Source organism: Eucyclogobius newberryi, unplaced genomic scaffold, assembly GCF_026437365.1.
Source record: "Eucyclogobius newberryi isolate DKJ021-1_F unplaced genomic scaffold, fEucNew1.0.hap1 SCAF_21, whole genome shotgun sequence".
Lineage (NCBI taxonomy): Eukaryota > Metazoa > Chordata > Actinopteri > Gobiiformes > Gobiidae > Eucyclogobius > Eucyclogobius newberryi.
The window spans coordinates 5,867,797-5,884,889 of record NW_027315846.1 but is presented as its reverse complement, the minus strand read 5'-3'; the positions used below and the strand labels follow the sequence as shown (position 1 = coordinate 5,884,889).

Genomic DNA, 17,093 nt, shown 5'->3' with positions numbered 1-17,093 from the left:
CGCTTAGATTAATTGTTAAAGCCTTGACACATCTTTGATTTGTTAAAATTGGAAGAAAAAAAAAAACCTTAAACATTTTATTTTTCTGCCAAATGCAACGACTAAAATTCACAACAAAAAAACATCCATTTTGTCAGAGTCCAAACTTCTAAGTAAGAAATTCACCAGCATTTAAAATAAAAAAAATCTGATGTGACAAATTATCTTCCATAAGTTTTGCTTTTGCGATTTTATGAAACACTTTAAAGTCGAGATTTAGCAAGTAAAATGACAAGAATTTGTAAAATGTATGAATTGTGCAAAAGTAGCACAAGTGTGTGTCAGAGTTTAAGTTTATACACTGGAAAAATGTACAATCTTAAATAAGACGATACGTTAAAAGTGATTTAATTAAGTAGTATTCATCTTGATTTGAGTGTATTTGGACTTTCTCACAATAAGATTTGCCAATAGAACAATACGTTTTTGTTATTATTTAAAGTCTAGTAACATTTTAGCACTTTTATTCTCCATTAAAAGCAACAACAACAACCGAAAACCCTGAATTTTACAGCGTGAAACGAACACTTTGTACAGTAGGTGGCGGTAATGTAACACTTTGATACCAACCGCCGTAAAACACCAAAGAAGAAGAAGAAGAATTTTTTTTTTTCCTCATTTCAAGTTAGAAAATTCTCATCTTTTTCTCATTTTAAGTAAATCAACATATTTTACGCTTGATCCATTGGCAATCTTTACTCCAAAGTCGTTAAAATAGACCCAAAATATAATAAATACAAGTTATTTCAAGCACTTTTTAACTTTATTATTATTTTAGACAGCCGTTTTCCCAGTGTATTCATTAATAAGTGTCGCTTGCGCTCTATTTCGGATGAACATATCGTGCACTTTAATTACAATTTCGCCGACATGATGTGAAAGTAAAAGAAGAACTGTGCTTTTTAAGGAGATTTATGTTCCGGAATGTTTGGAAAAGTCCCAGTGGGAGGGATCGAGACTCAGGAAATCCAAACGTCGTCTGTTTGAATGGAAATATTAAAAAGAACAAGCTCAAACGGTGAGAATTTGATGTGTTGTCTTTACGTTTGGATGGTGCTCTACTGCAAATGTCACAAACCTTTATAACCATGAGGTGTGTCTCCAAAAGTTACATTATTACATTACATTATTTGCGTTTAAAGTTACAATTGCCTAATAAGTGCATCCTAGATCTGTGTTTTAAGACCAGTAAAATGTGGTTAAAATGTTCCTGCAGCTCTCTTCGACTTGTTTTGTTGCATTTATTACCTCTTTAGACATTTCTGAAGCTAAATCCATAATTCCCGCCCTCATTTGGACCTAAACTTAAAATGCCCACAACATGTTGGACGACTCACTGAACTAAAATGCAGTTAAAATACATATATTTTTAATTTAGCCAAAAAAACTGACACATTTTATTGCAGAAAAGCACTTTTTTAGGTTTATAATTTTACTTCCTGGTTGTAATTGGTGACATCACACAAGGGAATTACCCAGCAAACACTGGGCCAAAACTCATCCAATGTCACTTTTTGTAAATTTGACAAATACAAATATATGAGAGTGACTTTATTTTGTTGAATTCATGTTTAGAAAGTCAAAAAAGTTGTTTCTTTTGTGTAAATTATGCATAAACTTTGGGTGGAGTGAGAGTTCCTTGGTGTGATGTCATTTCCTGTTGTGTTATTTTCTACAGATTGTTCAACCTTTTTTCCGTATATAGCGACTGGATCGGTGTAAAACTATCATTTTTGTTCATAAAATCGTAAAAACCTGTCGTATGCACTTAAACCATGAGCCCAAAACCAAGTCCTAAACTTCCATATAGTCCTAAACACTTAACCATAACAATATTTAGGAAAGTATTGACTTTCACAAGCTTTATCCTGGCGACAAAGTGACACTTAGAGCCCTTTTTAGAAAAACGGTGAAATCAGAGCTGTGGGAAGACAAATATTGAAGATAATTTGTCTCATCAGATTTTTTATTTTAAATCCTGGTAATTTTTTTTACTTAGATTTTTTGACCCTGACAAAATATGCTTTTTTTGGGTGTGAATTTCAGTTGTTAAATTTAGCAGTAAACTTTTTTTTATTGTGTTTTCTCCATTTTAACAATTCAAATTGAGCCTCTTTAATAGTCAATGCTTTTAATTTCAAAGTCTCAAATTCAACAGTCTAAATTTAGAGTGTAAACGTTGCATGTTTCATCGCAAATTTTACACTCTGAATTTAAACTGTTGAATTTAAAAGCGCAAATCTTTCATTTTTAATTTTTAAACAGAGAAAAACACAATAAAAATATATTCTGCAGCTAAATTTAAAGTGAAAACTATTTAAGTGTTTTTTTCAGGGTTTAAAATTCTAAATAAGATGAAACAAATGATCTTTCATAGACAAAGGACATTTTGAGCAAACTAAACCCCTAAAAGTAACCAAAGCCGAGCACAAGCCACAAAGGTAAGTAAGTGTTACAAACTTTAGTAAGTTTAGTCCTTAAAAATCAAAACTATGAAGGAACTCTTGCTGTTAAAAGCAGCTTGTGGTCTAAATATTGGTTATAAACAATCTACACGTGTCTAAAGAAAGACTGCTGCGTTGTATAGTGATTTTTTGAAGGTGTTAGCCTGTTAGCTTAGCATCAACGGCTCCATAGCTCAGTGGTTAGAGCACTGGTCTTGTAAACCAGGGGTCGCGAGTTCAATTCTCGCTGGGGCCTGTGAAGTATTCTTTTTACACTTTGTGAGATTTAGATAGAGAAACGTGCCAAAAACAAGCAAAAAACACACGTCCACGTCAGAGATTATTTGACGAGTTTAAAAAGAACCTGATCATACTTTGTGCTTTGTTCTTTGCTGACATCTTGTGGTCGAGTCTTTTATTGCACGTAAAAAGAAACGACAACAATGTGAAGATAAGATCGTTTTTCAGCTGTACATGTGTCTAGTTTAAATATTTGTTTGATTAAAAGCTTTATAATTCAAATATTGATTGTTTTGTTTTACATTCACATAAGCGCCGCTAGAGGGCAGTGTTGATTCACGGATTTTCCAGGCTTTTTCTGAACCACTGATGACGTTTAGGTCTGAAACACTTTATGAAATGCATCTTTGGAATTTCCTCTCAACAAACACATGCTTCTGTTTTAGTCGTGTTGTAGACCTGTTTTGATCCTGGTGAAGTCGTGTTTTAGACCTGGACTAGTGTAGTTTGGACTAGTTCTGTGATTTTAGGAAGGACCGACTGGTATAATAAGATAAGATAAGATAATCCTTTAATGTCCCACATGGGGAAATTTCATTGATGCAACGCAGGTAGATACAGAGGTAGATACAGAAGATAATAAGGTGTGCAAAAACAAAATGATTCACAGTTTATCAGTATTTGACTGTTTTTAAAAACTCATGCGCGATCGCTGTTAATTGGAATAATTATGACGTTGTAATGTATCAGTTTTTTACCTCAAAATGTTGGTGAAATTAAGTCAAATAACGCAATCAACTCTTGAAATAAACAAGATGAAGCCTGATTTCCATGTTTTTAAGTTAGAAAGATCAACTTCACCCGTTAATAAAGTCACTCTTTGTAAAGACTGTGCACTGAACCCCTCGTTTTTCACACGTTTTTACAGTCTTCTAGCAAAGGGAGCGCCACGGCGACGGCGTCACGGATTCAGCAGTAGGTGTAATAAAAGGAAGAAGACAACATGCCCCAATCTTCCCGTAATCCCGCCCCCAAAACCAACAAAGAAAAATCCAAACTTAACGTCCCCTCATTGGCTGGGCACACACATGCTCACTCACACCAGTCTTTATTGAGTGTCTGTGTCACAAAGCAGACACTGTATGTTCTTGTATTCCCATTTATTTTTCTTTCCCTTTCTCCCTGCTCAGGTCTGCGTTCAGCACGATCTTGCAATTTGTCAGGACAAACAACTATTTTGAGTCATCAACTGTGAATTACTGAGCGTCGTTGGTTTGCCGCAAAACGCAGCAGAAAACATGGAGGTGCGGGAAGGCGAGAGCCATCATCGTTACTAGCTTTAATGTAATTTGTTAATTAAATCGGACTTTTAATCTTAAGTAGTGCTGCCAGTACTACTTACACACATGTAGTACTCTTACACACATGTTGTACTTTTACGCAAGAATGCAGACTTATATTTACATTTATTTTTTCCTCCTCCCTCCACCTCTCTTCTGGGTAATTCTTCTTTTGATGTTGGGGGGACAGGGAATGGTGTTTAGAAAGGAGTATACCACACTGTGGCTCGACCTCGGCCCCTGGAAAGAAAGAGAAAAGGTTATTTTTCTGTTTATTTGAGAAGACACATCAACATCAGCCTGAAGATGCTAAAGACACATATTCCTCCATTCTTTTACTCCATCGGTCCTTCAGAGTTGGACTTTACAAACCAGACATCACTCATTCCAGTGACTGGAAAAGTGACTTAAATATATCTAAGATGTTTTAAAGTCTAAATTCTTAATTCAATTTGATACCTGCTTGATTGGTACAAACTATAATTAATATGTACAACAAGTATAAATACACCAAATAAAGTCAAAATCAGAAGATCGTAAACATCTGTCATGGGCTCTTTAAGGGACGAGGGGGCCGAGTCTGTGGCCGCGAGTGTGATCGGGGGGCGGTCCCGTGCGGGCAGGTGGCTGTGGGTGGTGCGGCTCACCTGAAGCCCCGCCCTCGGCCTCTGGGGGGCGCGTAGCCGCCGTAGTGTCGGGCGCGGGAGGAGCAGCTGCCTCCTCGCGTCTTGAACCGGGCCCTGGGGAAGCCGCGGTTGGTGGTGCTGATGCCCGGTATGTTGGTCCGCTTCTCACACACCTGAGAATACCAACGTTTATTCACAATCAGAATCACAAAAAGGTTTATTTCTATTGTCAATGAACAGAATTCACATACACAGGAACTTTCTTTGGTGATTCGGTGCAAAATAAAACAATGAACAATGATAAAACAACCTATAGAAGTCAAAAGGAGAAACAATCAAATCTGCTATAGGATAAAAAATAAAAATAGGCTTACTATGTACACAAATGTACGGTCAATACACAAATTTACAGTTGAATTATACATATTATTTAGAATTGGGCCCCGTGCGTATCATCCCAACCCTTTTTTTTATCCAATTCTATTCTATATGCAGCATTACCTAAAAACAACTTTAAATGTGATCAAAAGGGGGTATTTTCGATATTTTAAACCCTCAAAAACAACACAAAATCAAATGACTGTAAACTCCCATCGTAATAGAAAACGTTAACTCTAATTTGTTAACACGTTTGACAGATGCGGTAAAACATGTTCAGGTTGAAGGCTCCAAGAGTATTATTGATAAAACCAAGTCAATAATGGTCAAACGTCCTTCTTTGGCACGTGTTTTAAAGTCTGTAAAGTCTGTTAAGTCCAGACAACGATTGGCTAGAAAACTAAAAAGATTATTATTGCACTAAATACACAACATCTAAAATACTCTTCTGCATTTCGTCCCATTCATGTGGTTGAATGTTGCACAAAATCTGTTGATACAAACACAAATACATCTCTGCTCACCTTTATCTGCCTCCCTCTGAACGGAGACTCGTCCAGTAACATGGCAACGGCGACGGACTCTTTATCGCCGAATTCGATATATGCAAAACTGGAACGCAAAGGGGAGAACGTTAATTTACTTGAAAACACTCAGAGCCGATGAGGGAAGAATTGTCTCAAACTGTATTCGTTTTTTGGACACGTACCCCTTGGGATGCCCGGTGTATTGGTCACACAAAATCTTGACCCTTTCGACGAGGCCGCAGCCGATAAAGTGGGCCTCGAGCTCTTCTGCCGTGGCCCCGTAATCCACCTGAGGACACACACACACACACACCGTCAGCGGCTGCGTCCCAGGAATCACGTGAGGCGTTCAAACGTATACATGCGTTCGAACATCCGGGAACTTGTACAGTAGCAAACGAGCCCGCCATTTTGAAAGGGGCACAACATCACGTCTATTACATACGAAATCCAGGATATATGAGGCCAAAATGCCAAAAACCTAAGGACATTGCGCTGTTGTCAGACCAAGGACTGATAGATTTGTCGTGTACCTTAGTTTGCCGTTATCGTCTAAAGAATCAAAGTATTTTGTAGCTCATTTTGCAGTAGAAAAGGATGCAGTCGAGGTGGTTGCTAGTGTATCACGTGCCCCTTTTAAAATGGGGGAAGTCCCGGATGTATGACGTCACCACGAACGCATGTATTGGAACATAACTTACATTTCCAACATAGATGGATCTGCAGTCTGATTCCATCCTGTCTTCGCTGGACGTCATCGTGAACCGTGACTGAAACTGAAACTACGGGTGAGCGCGCGCGACTGAACGTTGTTGTTGTTTTATGGCGGCTGGTATCCAAGTATTACATTGCCGCCAGACTTTATTCTTCAGACTTTATTCCTGCGATGTTGTTGTTGTTGTTGTCGCGACTGAACTCGACTGGAGACTGAGAGGAGAGAAGTCCTATGTCTATGTGAGGTCACGGAATCTTAGCCTTTGTGACATCACGGTTACGGCGGCTATGCGAGTGCACCCGCTTTATGACGTCACGAATGCACGATGCGGCGCCTTTATGACGACACAACTGTTATTGCGTGATTCATGTTCGATCAGTGTTGGGCAAAATGTGTCAGAGGGTCAAATGAAAGGAGCGGGATTGGGGCGCGGAGCGTGGCGGCGGCGTGGGGCGGGGATGCTGCGTGAGGCGTGAAGCGGTGCGGCGTAATAATGAGAATAATATTATATCATACTACTACTACTAATAATAATAATACATTAAAGAAGAAGAAAAATTATAAATAATAATAATTGCAATCATTTTAGAAGCAATCTTTGGTCCCAAAATTTTCACTTTTACTTTATCGTTCAGAAAGCTTTATTACATAAAACTGTGCCGTAAAATTAGTAAATTAAAGAATAATAAGGATTTTGCTGACCATAGTGTCAACAATCGTGAATAATCGTTAAATAGTGATAATAGTGATTTCTTTTTTTTTTCCCCTTTACAATTATCATTTTATATTGAGACACACTGGAGTTTGTAATTACACAGAAAGTAACAATTGTGTTCATTTAATTTCCAGTATATCCAGTACACAAGCACACACTTTGCAGTACATTTAAATAAAACAACATGTACACGATATCCAGTACACAAGCACACACTCGCAGTACCGTATTTTCCAGACTATAAGTCACACTTTTTTCATAGTTTTGGCCGGGGTGCGACTTATACTCCAGAGTGACTTATATGTGATATTATTCGTTATGTTCACACTGACAACCACAAGAGGGCGCTCTAGACTCTAAGCGACGCAGAAGAAGAATCTGCACTTCCTCTACCTCTGGAGTTTGTGGAGTTGTTTAGAAGTGACACAGAGGAAGAAGAATTCAATGGATTTAGTGATTTGGGGTAAAACTGATGCTTTGGTAAACTTGTTAGCATGTTCTTTATGCTATAGTTATCTGAATAACTGTTCATATGTTACGTTAACATACCAGACACTTACCACAGTTCTGTCTGTGCCTCATGTAGCTGAAGGTGTTAGCGTTAGCATACGTACACCATGTTCTCTAATGTCTGTTCTTGGTCTTGATAAATTTCCCCCTAAAATGCGACTTATACTCCAGTGCGACTTATATATGTTTTTTTCTTCTCTATTATGCATTTTTTGGCTGGTGCGACTTATACTACGGTGCAACTTATAGTCTGGAAAATACGGTACATTTAAATAAACACCATGTACACAATCGCCAGTAAACAAGCACACATTACAGTACATTTAAATAAAGCTTGAGCGTGAAAACAAGAGGCTATTCTTTGTGTTACACGTAGTCCCTTTCAAAGTCGTAAACTTTGTCGTGCTCCTCCGGGTCCAAGAGCATGGTCTCGGTCATGATCATGGTCACGGCGTATGGGTCGCAGTTGGCGGCCGGACGGCGGTCCTCGAAGTAGCCCTTCTTCTCCTGGCCCACGTGGCGAGGGATGCGGATGCTGGCGGCGCGGTTGGCCACCCCCACGGAGAAGTCGTGGATGCTGGAGGTCTCGTGGTGCCCGGTCAGGCGCCGCTGGTTGTCGCGGCCGCCGTTGGGGTCGTAGAGCTTGATGTGCTGCGGGTGGCGATGGCCCAGCTTCTCCGTGGCGACTTCAATAAGCCTGCGAAGAGCAAAGACGTGAAGATGTGACATGAGCATCGAAGAGGACCGGACCAGCAATCAACTACCGTAGTTTCCGGACTATAAGTTGCACCTTTTTTCATAGTTTTGGCCCGAGTGAGACTTTTTCTTATATTCATACTTATACTCCGGAGCGACTTATATGTGATATTATTTGTTATTTTCACACTTGCAACTGCATTTCATACCCCAGTGCCACTTATATATGTTTTTTTTCTTCTCTATTATGCATTTTTTGGCTGGTGCGACTTATACTCCGGTGCCACTTATATTCCGGAAAATATGGTAAAATAAATAATACAATTAAATAAATACTTAATACAATAAGGCTACAACGATCGATCGAATTGTGACTAATTGACTCAATAAGAAATAATTGTTATCTGGACTTTTCAGACCCTAAAACACATAAAAGTTGCATTAATAAAATACAATGTCAAAATTGTTGGGATTATTTGTTAGCACTTCATCTGCTGGCAGCAGCTGGGATTCCCATGGGTAAATAAACAAAAGCTAACTTGCCCCGACATACTAATGTAAGCACGCCGTAATGTAAAGAACGCAACATGAGAAATGATCAGAACAAATCTAGAGACCTCCAGATCCACCACATAAACAGGCTTCAACAGTGCGAATGAGGCTAAACGCAACCGCTGTGTTTGTGACGAGGGAACAACGTTATAACAAGTCAATGATGATAAACGATTAAGGGCCTGCCATCTGCTCGTCTCTACGAAGATATCATTATTTTCTCTGTCCGCGCAGACGAGCAGGCCAGACGCCACCAGGCCAAAACAAGAGTCGGATCTGTGGAGAGGTGAGCCTGTAGGTTTGGTGCCATACGTACTTGAGTCCCCCTTCCTCCCTCATGGCCTGGGTGCTGACGTTGGTGTGGCAGCCCGCTCCGTTCCAGTTGCCCTTCATGGGTTTGGGGTCAAGGGTCAGGACCACCCCGAAGTCCTCACAAACGCGGTAAAGAAGGAACCGCGCCATCCACAGGTGGTCCCCCATGTCCAGGCCCTCGCACGGCCCCACCTGGAACTCCCACTGCAAACGGCACAGGACACGCCCGCTATTACGCCTGAAAAAGCCTCATCGTTTCAACAGATTTGTCCTCAAACGCCTGACAAAAATGAGTATATGGAGTATAAAATAGAGACTCTTTGTGAAGTTGAGACCCTCTGACGTCTGATTTACTGTAATTATACGTTATGAAAAGTTCTGCACAGAGGATAATCAGATTCTAAGTTTGAATAATAGTCTGACTGACAGTAGATTTAGAATATGTTGGGTTTTGACATTTTCCATTTCAAAGCTGAAGAGATTTAAGAACTTCGAATTAAGTTTTAATAAAGTCCAGACGAAATGCTTTTTTTTTTTTATTTGTGGGTTTGATCCTGATTCTTCCCAGAATGGTGGATTGGACAGAAAATAAGTGAAAAGTGGCGCTGTTTAAAAGGGCTATACCAGCTTCTTTTTTCACGAAATAAAGTACATAAAATGTGTGCTTCACCAGCACGGACAATATTGTAAAAAATTTCAAAATGAGACCACCGTGCGCTGTTTTTATCATCTGCGAACCAGGAAGTGAGGCATGCTCATTGTTGTTAGATTTACCATGATGCCAAAACTCTGAAAGGTTTTTATTTATTTGAAATAACCTAATCTCTGTGAATAATTTGGAACATGTTGAGAAAGCGAGGGACACATTTGGACCACTGCAAACCGTCAAATGAACCTGTTTCTCACGCGTCTGAGACAAAAAGCAGGAGCAGTGCATTTACTAAAGCTACAAACTAGCAACGTGCATGATACTTTTTTGTGAGACAAGTGACAAGTGTGGAGGTCTTCTGGACAGAGCGACGATGGGACGCGTGATGCCTGCTGACCCTGCGGCGTCATGCCTCACCTGGGAGGGCATGACCTCTGCGTTGGTGCCGTAGATGTCTCACCTGGGAGGGCATGACCTCTGCGTTGGTGCATGACCTCTGTGTTGGTGCATGACCTCTGCGTTGGTACATGACCTCTGCGTTGGTGCCGTAGATGTCTCACCTGGGAGGGCATGACCTCTGCGTTGGTGCATGACCTCTGCGTTGGTGCATGACCTCTGCGTTGGTGCCGTAGATGTCTCACCTGGGAGGGCATGACCTCTGCGTTGGTGCATGACCTCTGCGTTGGTGCATGACCTCTGCGTTGGTGCCGTAGATGTCTCACCTGGGAGGGCATGACCTCTGCGTTGGTGCATGACCTCTGCGTTGGTGCATGACCTCTGCGTTGGTGCATGACCTCTGCGTTGGTGCCGTAGATGTCTCACCTGGGAGGGCATGACCTCTGCGTTGGTGCATGACCTCTGCGTTGGTGCATGACCTCTGCGTTGGTGCATGACCTCTGCGTTGGTGCATGACCTCTGCGTTGGTGCCGTTGATGTCTCACCTGGGAGGGCATGACCTCTGCGTTGGTGCATGACCTCTGCATTGGTGCATGACCTCTGCGTTGGTGCCGTTGATGTCTCACCTGGGAGGGCATGACCTCTGCGTTGGTGCATGACCTCTGCGTTGGTGCCGTAGATGTCTCACCTGGGAGGGCATGACCTCTGCGTTGGTGCATGACCTCTGCATTGGTGCATGACCTCTGCGTTGGTGCCGTTGATGTCTCACCTGGGAGGGCATGACCTCTGCGTTGGTGCATGACCTCTGCGTTGGTGCCGTAGATGTCTCACCTGGGAGGGCATGACCTCTGCGTTGGTGCCGTAGATGTTGACCCCGGCGTACAAACAGGCTTTGTAATGACACTCCACGACGTCTCGGCCGTACGCGTTGTCCGAGCCCACGCTGCAGTAGTACGGCCCTGCAACAGAAGGTCACGTGGTCACTGGTCGTTCCTCGGGACGATTGAAAGGTCAAAGGTTTTCTTTGACGTGGTAGATGCAGAGGACATCCACCAGGGGGCGCCACAATGTCTGATTCAACTGCATCTGGACTGAGCGGAGGCTTTTTCAAACTGTGATATAAACACTTCACGTGTTCATCTGTTCAATCATAACTTGATTAGTTCGTATTGATTGATTTTTTTCAAACTTGCTGAATTAAATTATTATTATTTTCACATTACATTTTTAATTTATTAAACTTGCTCAATTAAATTATTATTATTTCCTCATTACATTTTTCATTTATTAAACTTGCTCAATTAAATTATTCGTATTTATTTATTAAACTTCATCAATTAAATTATTATTATTTCCTCATTACATTTTTCATTTATTAAACTTCATCAATTAAATCATTATTATTTTCTCATTACATGTTTCATTTATTAAACTTGCTCAATTCAATTATTACTATTTTATTTTCTCATAACATTTTTCATTTAATAAACTTGCTAAAAATCTGACATACTTGTTGTACATCCAAAAACACATAAAAAAAACACGCAAAAATGTAAAAAAAAACGGTGACCGACAAACGTCTTAAAGGCGCATTTATTGATTTATACAGTGTTTTATAATTTTATACACTGTTTTTTAAATGTGCTTTAACATTGTAAAGCACTTTGAAATTGCACTTCGTACGAATTGTGCTCAACAAATACATTTGATTGATTGATTGATTGATTCGCTAATTATAATAAACACTGCTCAACTTAATTTGCAAAATCAGCCAACATTTTCGCTCTCATCCAGGAAGCTTTGTCAGGGCTCGTGTTGGTGACGGCGGTGGCTCCAACACACACATGTTTATAATACTTTTAAATAATTCATTTAAATCAAGTATTTACGAATACAATTAGCCTCTCTACAGTTTAGTTTCACATGGATGGGCCCAGAACAAAGACTCATGTTCATATTGGTTTCTTAAGTAGAATAGTTTTGTTGTTCCGTCCGCATCGAACAATGGGCTGTGTAATTACTGTAATTACAATAATGATAAGGTTAACGAGGAAAAGCTCTTAAGACACGTCACACAACCTTTCAGCCGAACCACGTGAAGGTAATTACGTCATCTCTTAGCTATTGTCTAACACAGAAGAAACAACAAAACTACTGTGACTTGTCGTTGGGAGTATTAGGACTTTGTATTTAATGTCTGAATTTGATTTAATGCCCCGGCAGGAGACTGACCCTGAGGTTTGGGGAGTCCATTCTTGGGCCAGCCGAAGGGGTGTCCGTCCGTCCCGAACAGAGTGTACTCCTGCTCCATCCCGAACCAGATGTGCTGCTCCTTCACCTGCTCCATGATCTTCCTGCAGCGCGCCCGGTGGTTCGTCTCTGAAACGCACGCGCGGATGTCGTTTGCACACGTGCTTTATTCTCGCAGATGCTTTAGCTCTGTCTTTGTTTCTTTTGCTTTAGACCGGAGCTGTCCAAACTGTTTCAAAGAAGGCTGCATTTTGAAACTTATACGGAGCAGAGGGCCACGAACAACCCGTCAATGTCGAATTTGTCAAATGACGAAGTGAATCATTCGAAAGTTTGCATTTGACGTTGTTTCGATGCCTCCACCTCCAAGACTTGGAACATTAATATTAGGTTGGTATAACATCACAATGCTTGAATCTTTCCAATTTTACAGTAAAAAGTGCTACTTTTTGTTGTTTGGACCAACAGGAAGCTGGAGGGCCAACAAAAAAATATTTGAGGGCCGCATTTGGCCCCCAGGCCATAGTTTGGACATTCCTTGTTTAGACTTTTTGGATTAAATGTTTGTGCTCAAAAATACAGAGGATCATCAATTTTATACGACATACTAAAGGTGGGTGGAGTCCGCATGTCCTCCCGCGTTACCATGGGTTCTCTCCGCGTTCTCCGGCTCCTCCCACCGTCCAAAGACATGCATGTTTTAATTGGCCCTAGTGAATGAATGTGAGAGTGAACTGTCTGTCATGTCCATGTCTCTGTGTTGGCCCTGCGACAAGTTGGCCACTGTCCAGGGTGAACCCCGCCTAAGGCCCGAAGTCACTGGGATAGGCTCCAGTCACCCGCGACCCCAAAAGGGAACAAGCGGTAGAAAATGAATGAATGGATACTAAAGAAAACATGACGAGAAGCGCCGCGTGGCCAAAAGCCGACATGGAATAAAGGAACTGTTCTCTGCGCCTTGTTTTTTTGTAATTTTTTGTCTGGTTCTCTACAAAATTTTACCCTACAGACCCCACTCGAGTATGTCCACACCCCGATGTTTACCTGCAGGCAGCCGGTCGTACTTGTTTACCTGCAGGCAGCCGGTCGTACTTGTTTACCTGCAGGCAGTCGGTCGTACTTGTTTACCTGCAGGCAGCCGGTCGTACTTGTTTACCTGCAGGCAGCCGGTCATACTTGTTTACCTGCAGGCAGCCGGTCATACTTGTTTACCTGTAGGCAGTCGGTCGTACTTGTTTACCTGCAGGCAGCCGGTCGTACTTGTTTACCTGCAGGCAGTCGGTCGTACTTGTTTACCTGCAGGCAGCCGGTCGTACTTGTTTACCTGCAGGCAGCCGGTCGTACTTGTTTACCTGCAGGCAGCCGGTCGTACTTGTTTACCTGCAGGCAGCCGGTCGTACTTGTTTACCTGCAGGCAGTCGGTCGTACTTGTTTACCTGCAGGCAGTCGGTTGTACTTGAGCACTTCGCACAGCACCAGTTTGTTGGGGTCCAGGGTGAAGGGGTCCCTGAACATGGCCACTGGGATCAGGTACATGTCGCTGTTAGAGCCCTCGGCCTGGTACGTGCTGGAGCCATCGAAGTTCCACTCGGGAATATCTGCAAAACACACACAAACAGACGGGTAAGCAGGTGGTAAGCAGGCGATAAACAGACAGTAAGCAGACAGTAAACAGGCAGTAAACAGGCAGTAAACAGGCGGTAAACAGGTGGTAAACAGGCGATACACATACTATAAACAGACGGTAAAAAAGGAATAAACAGGCGGTAAACCGATGGTAAACAGACAGTACACAGATTGTAAACAGACGGTAAATGTGCGCTCAACAGACAGTAAACAGATGATAAGCAGGCGGTAAACAGATTGTGAACACACTATAAACACACTATAAACAGACAGTAAACAGATGGTAAACAAATGCTAAACAGGCGGTAAACAGATGGTAAACAGACAGTACACAGATGGTAAACATGCGCTAAACAAATAGTGAACACACTATAAACAGATGGTTAACGGACTGTAAACAGACGCTAAATAGACATAGATAGTAAACAGGCGATACACAGGCGGTAAACAGACAGAAACAGACGGTGAACAGATGGTAAACGGGCGGTAAACAGATGGTGAACCAGTGAATACCACCGTCTGATTCACTAAACAATATCTTTCTGTGATTGGGCTTCACATCCAAAAGAAACATTATGATTTTAGTATTGTACATATTTAAAAATGAATAAATAAATGAATAAATGATTAGCGCAATTGAAGGGAAAACTAATATTTAATTTGATTTATTTCATCTGAACAACAAAAATCCATTACAGTTTGGAAACTAGTGCAACTTTTTAATTTGTCTATCGATTAATCTTGAGCTTCAGTCGTCTTTTCTGATTGGCCCATTAATCTACTGGTGCGGAGTGCAAATGAATCCGCGTTTAACAGTTTAACAGTCAAGTCAAAGTATTTATTGTATTTCTTTTTATTGCCTTATATCATGAACTATTTTATTGTAATTCAATGTCCTTTTTCTACATGTCATTTTGTGAAGCACTTGTCGTTTGTGCGGGAATAAATTTGCCTCTAAATCATGCTTTGTGTCCAACGGGTAAAACATGTGGGTGAAACCAAACTGAACTGAAGAGACACCGTTGTGTCCCTGAGCAAGACACTTAACCTGCACTGCCTCTGCGGGAAACTAAACTGTGAAAAACAAAGACTGACACGGAAAAAAAAAGTCTGCTCTGGTCCCAGTGTCAGGAATCTGTGAGAAAATACCAAACCTGACAAACTACAGTGTTTAAAGTGACCCGTAAAAAGCAAAAAAGATCCAACGAGAAACTGCAAACTGTCAATTAAAACTGCTGACTAAACGTTTAACAGCTGATGTCAGAAATGTTGCTCGACCACAAACAGATGAAATGTGCCACTCCTGATGACGTGGGGAAGACAGGAAACTGATTCTTACAATAACACATTCATTAAGCCAAGAGTCAAATAGAAGTCACAGTTTACTATTGCAGCTAATACTTACAAGCTTCTGGTTTCAAGGGCCTTTTATTTATGAAACGAATTATAATATAGAAAGGAGTGGGTGTAATCCCTCATTCCTCCAGGAGTGTTCCATTGTCTGTTTTATACAATGATTATAATGTAATTTGCTGTGGCACATTTTCCTCATATCTGCAAATCTCTGGATTGTGAATTCCATTTTGTGAAACGGTATTTTGAGGCAAATTGTATTATTTTCTCACCAGGGGAGCGAGCCTGCCAATCAAATATATAATACTGTATTTTCTGGACTATAAATCGCACCTTTTTTCATAGTTTTGGCTGGAGTGCATCTTATACTTATATTTATACTTATCTACTTGTACTCCGGAGCGACTTTTATGTGATATTATTTGTCATTTTCACACCTAGTTTGGACCTGGTTCGGACCTAATTTGGACCTGGTTTGGACCTAATTTGGACCTGGTTTGGACCTAATTTGGACCTGGTTTGGACCTAATTTGGACCTGGTCTGGACTTAATTTGGACCTAATTTGGACCTGGTCTGGACTTAATTTGGACCTAATTTGGACCTTGTTTGGACCTTCCTGTGAAGTAATTGAACTTTGTTTCATACTCCAGTGCGACTTATATAGTTTTTTTTTCTCTATTATGCATTTGTTTGGCCGGCACGACTTATAGTCCGGAAAATATGTTAATAATAATCATGAAATAAGTGAATTGTGCAGCAGCGGTACCCTGGATGGTCTTGGGCTCCTGGTCCAGGGTGCGGGTCTTGTTGCGCAGTCCCTCTCCGGTGCCGTCGATCCACACGTACGTGACCTGGCATCGGTCGCCCTGGGGCAGGTTCATGTACTGCTGCCTCACGCCTTTGTTCAGCCGCGAGCTCAGCGACACCGACTCCATCTTACCTGCGACACAAAAGGGCGCGTTACTTTAAGATAAGATAAGATGATCCTTTATTGTCCACACATGGGGAAATTTAATTGTTGCAACACAGGTAGATACAGAGGAAAAGAACAGATCACTTATAGGAAGTTTGAAAAACACTCTCAATAGAAGAACTCTTATAAACAAAAACTCCTGTAGACAAAACCTCCCATTTCCCAACAAGGGATGGAGGGGAAAAATAATAAAGACAAAAATAAATAAATACCATTGCATGTGATCACGACAGTAATTGCACACGAATATGTGTCACGACAGTAATTGCACATATGACAGAATTGCACATGGTTAGGTCAGTATTGCGAGTGTTCAGGACTAACAGTGTTTGTTATAAAGTCTGACAGCAGCAGGAAGGAAAGACCTGCGAAACCTTTCCTTCACACAGCGAGGGTGGATCAGTCTCTCACTGAAGCTGCTCTCCAGAGCGGAGAGAGTGTCCTGCAGGGGGCGACACTCATGGTCCAGCATAGATGTGAATCTAGCCAGGACCCTTCTGTCCCCCACCTCCTGCACCGAGTCCAGAGCACAGCCCAGGACGGAGCTGGACTTCTTGATGAAACGTGCTACTTTACCCTGGTACTTAACCACGCTACTTTACCGTGTTACTTTACCGTGTTACTTTACCGTTACCAGCGCTTCTCAAGCTGTGCCCACCTAAAAGTACAGATCTGAACCAAGGCTAAAGAGACTGTCCCAAAGGAGAAGAAAATGTTGATCAAATTGATGACATCGACGCACAAAACATCT

At 41.4% G+C, this 17,093-nt stretch overlaps 2 protein-coding genes and 1 non-coding gene across 3 annotated transcripts; 1 reads left to right on the top strand and 2 right to left on the bottom strand.

Annotated features, from left to right (window-relative positions):
* The first annotated feature begins 2,666 nt into the window (after nucleotides 1-2,666).
* trnat-ugu (transfer RNA threonine (anticodon UGU)) lies at nucleotides 2,667-2,739 on the top strand. The gene has a single exon. It is a non-coding gene; the product is annotated as a tRNA-Thr (tRNA).
* A 1,524-nt stretch (nucleotides 2,740-4,263) lies between these two features.
* Nucleotides 4,264-6,352, bottom strand: LOC140370979 (polyadenylate-binding protein 2-B-like). The gene is made up of 5 exons (XM_072458260.1): nucleotides 6,296-6,352; nucleotides 5,777-5,883; nucleotides 5,592-5,679; nucleotides 4,711-4,862; nucleotides 4,264-4,303 (listed from the first exon to the last, which is right to left on the bottom strand). Exons 1-5 carry the CDS (start codon nucleotides 6,350-6,352, stop codon nucleotides 4,264-4,266), a joined length of 444 nt encoding a protein of 147 aa, XP_072314361.1.
* Nucleotides 6,353-7,867: 1,515 nt separating this feature from the next.
* Nucleotides 7,868-16,309, bottom strand: LOC140370890 (glutamine synthetase-like). Its single transcript, XM_072458158.1, has 6 exons — nucleotides 16,136-16,309; nucleotides 13,826-13,987; nucleotides 12,372-12,518; nucleotides 10,971-11,098; nucleotides 9,099-9,298; nucleotides 7,868-8,231 (listed from the first exon to the last, which is right to left on the bottom strand). The coding sequence occupies exons 1-6, from the start codon at nucleotides 16,302-16,304 to the stop codon at nucleotides 7,901-7,903; spliced, it is 1,137 nt and encodes a 378-aa protein (XP_072314259.1). The 5' UTR covers nucleotides 16,305-16,309; the 3' UTR covers nucleotides 7,868-7,900.
* Nucleotides 16,310-17,093: the final 784 nt, after the last annotated feature.

Excerpts from the sequence above, each read along its gene's own strand:
- LOC140370979 (XM_072458260.1), bottom strand. The coding sequence starts at position 6,352 with ATGACGTCCAGCGAAGACAGGATGGAATCAGACTGCAGATCCATCTAT. Across the intron at positions 4,863-5,591 it reads TCAGAGGGAGGCAGATAAAG|GTGTGTGAGAAGCGGACCAA; the intron begins GTGAGCAGAGAT and ends TGGTATTCTCAG. Across the intron at positions 4,304-4,710 it reads GGCCGAGGGCGGGGCTTCAG|GGGCCGAGGTCGAGCCACAG; the intron begins GTGAGCCGCACC and ends CTTTCTTTCCAG.
- LOC140370890 (XM_072458158.1), bottom strand. The coding sequence starts at position 16,304 with ATGGAGTCGGTGTCGCTGAGCTCGCGGCTGAACAAAGGCGTGAGGCAG. Across the intron at positions 13,988-16,135 it reads GGAGCCCAAGACCATCCAGG|ATATTCCCGAGTGGAACTTC; the intron begins GTACCGCTGCTG and ends TGTGTTTTGCAG. Across the intron at positions 11,099-12,371 it reads TGGACTCCCCAAACCTCAGG|GGCCGTACTACTGCAGCGTG; the intron begins GTCAGTCTCCTG and ends CTTCTGTTGCAG.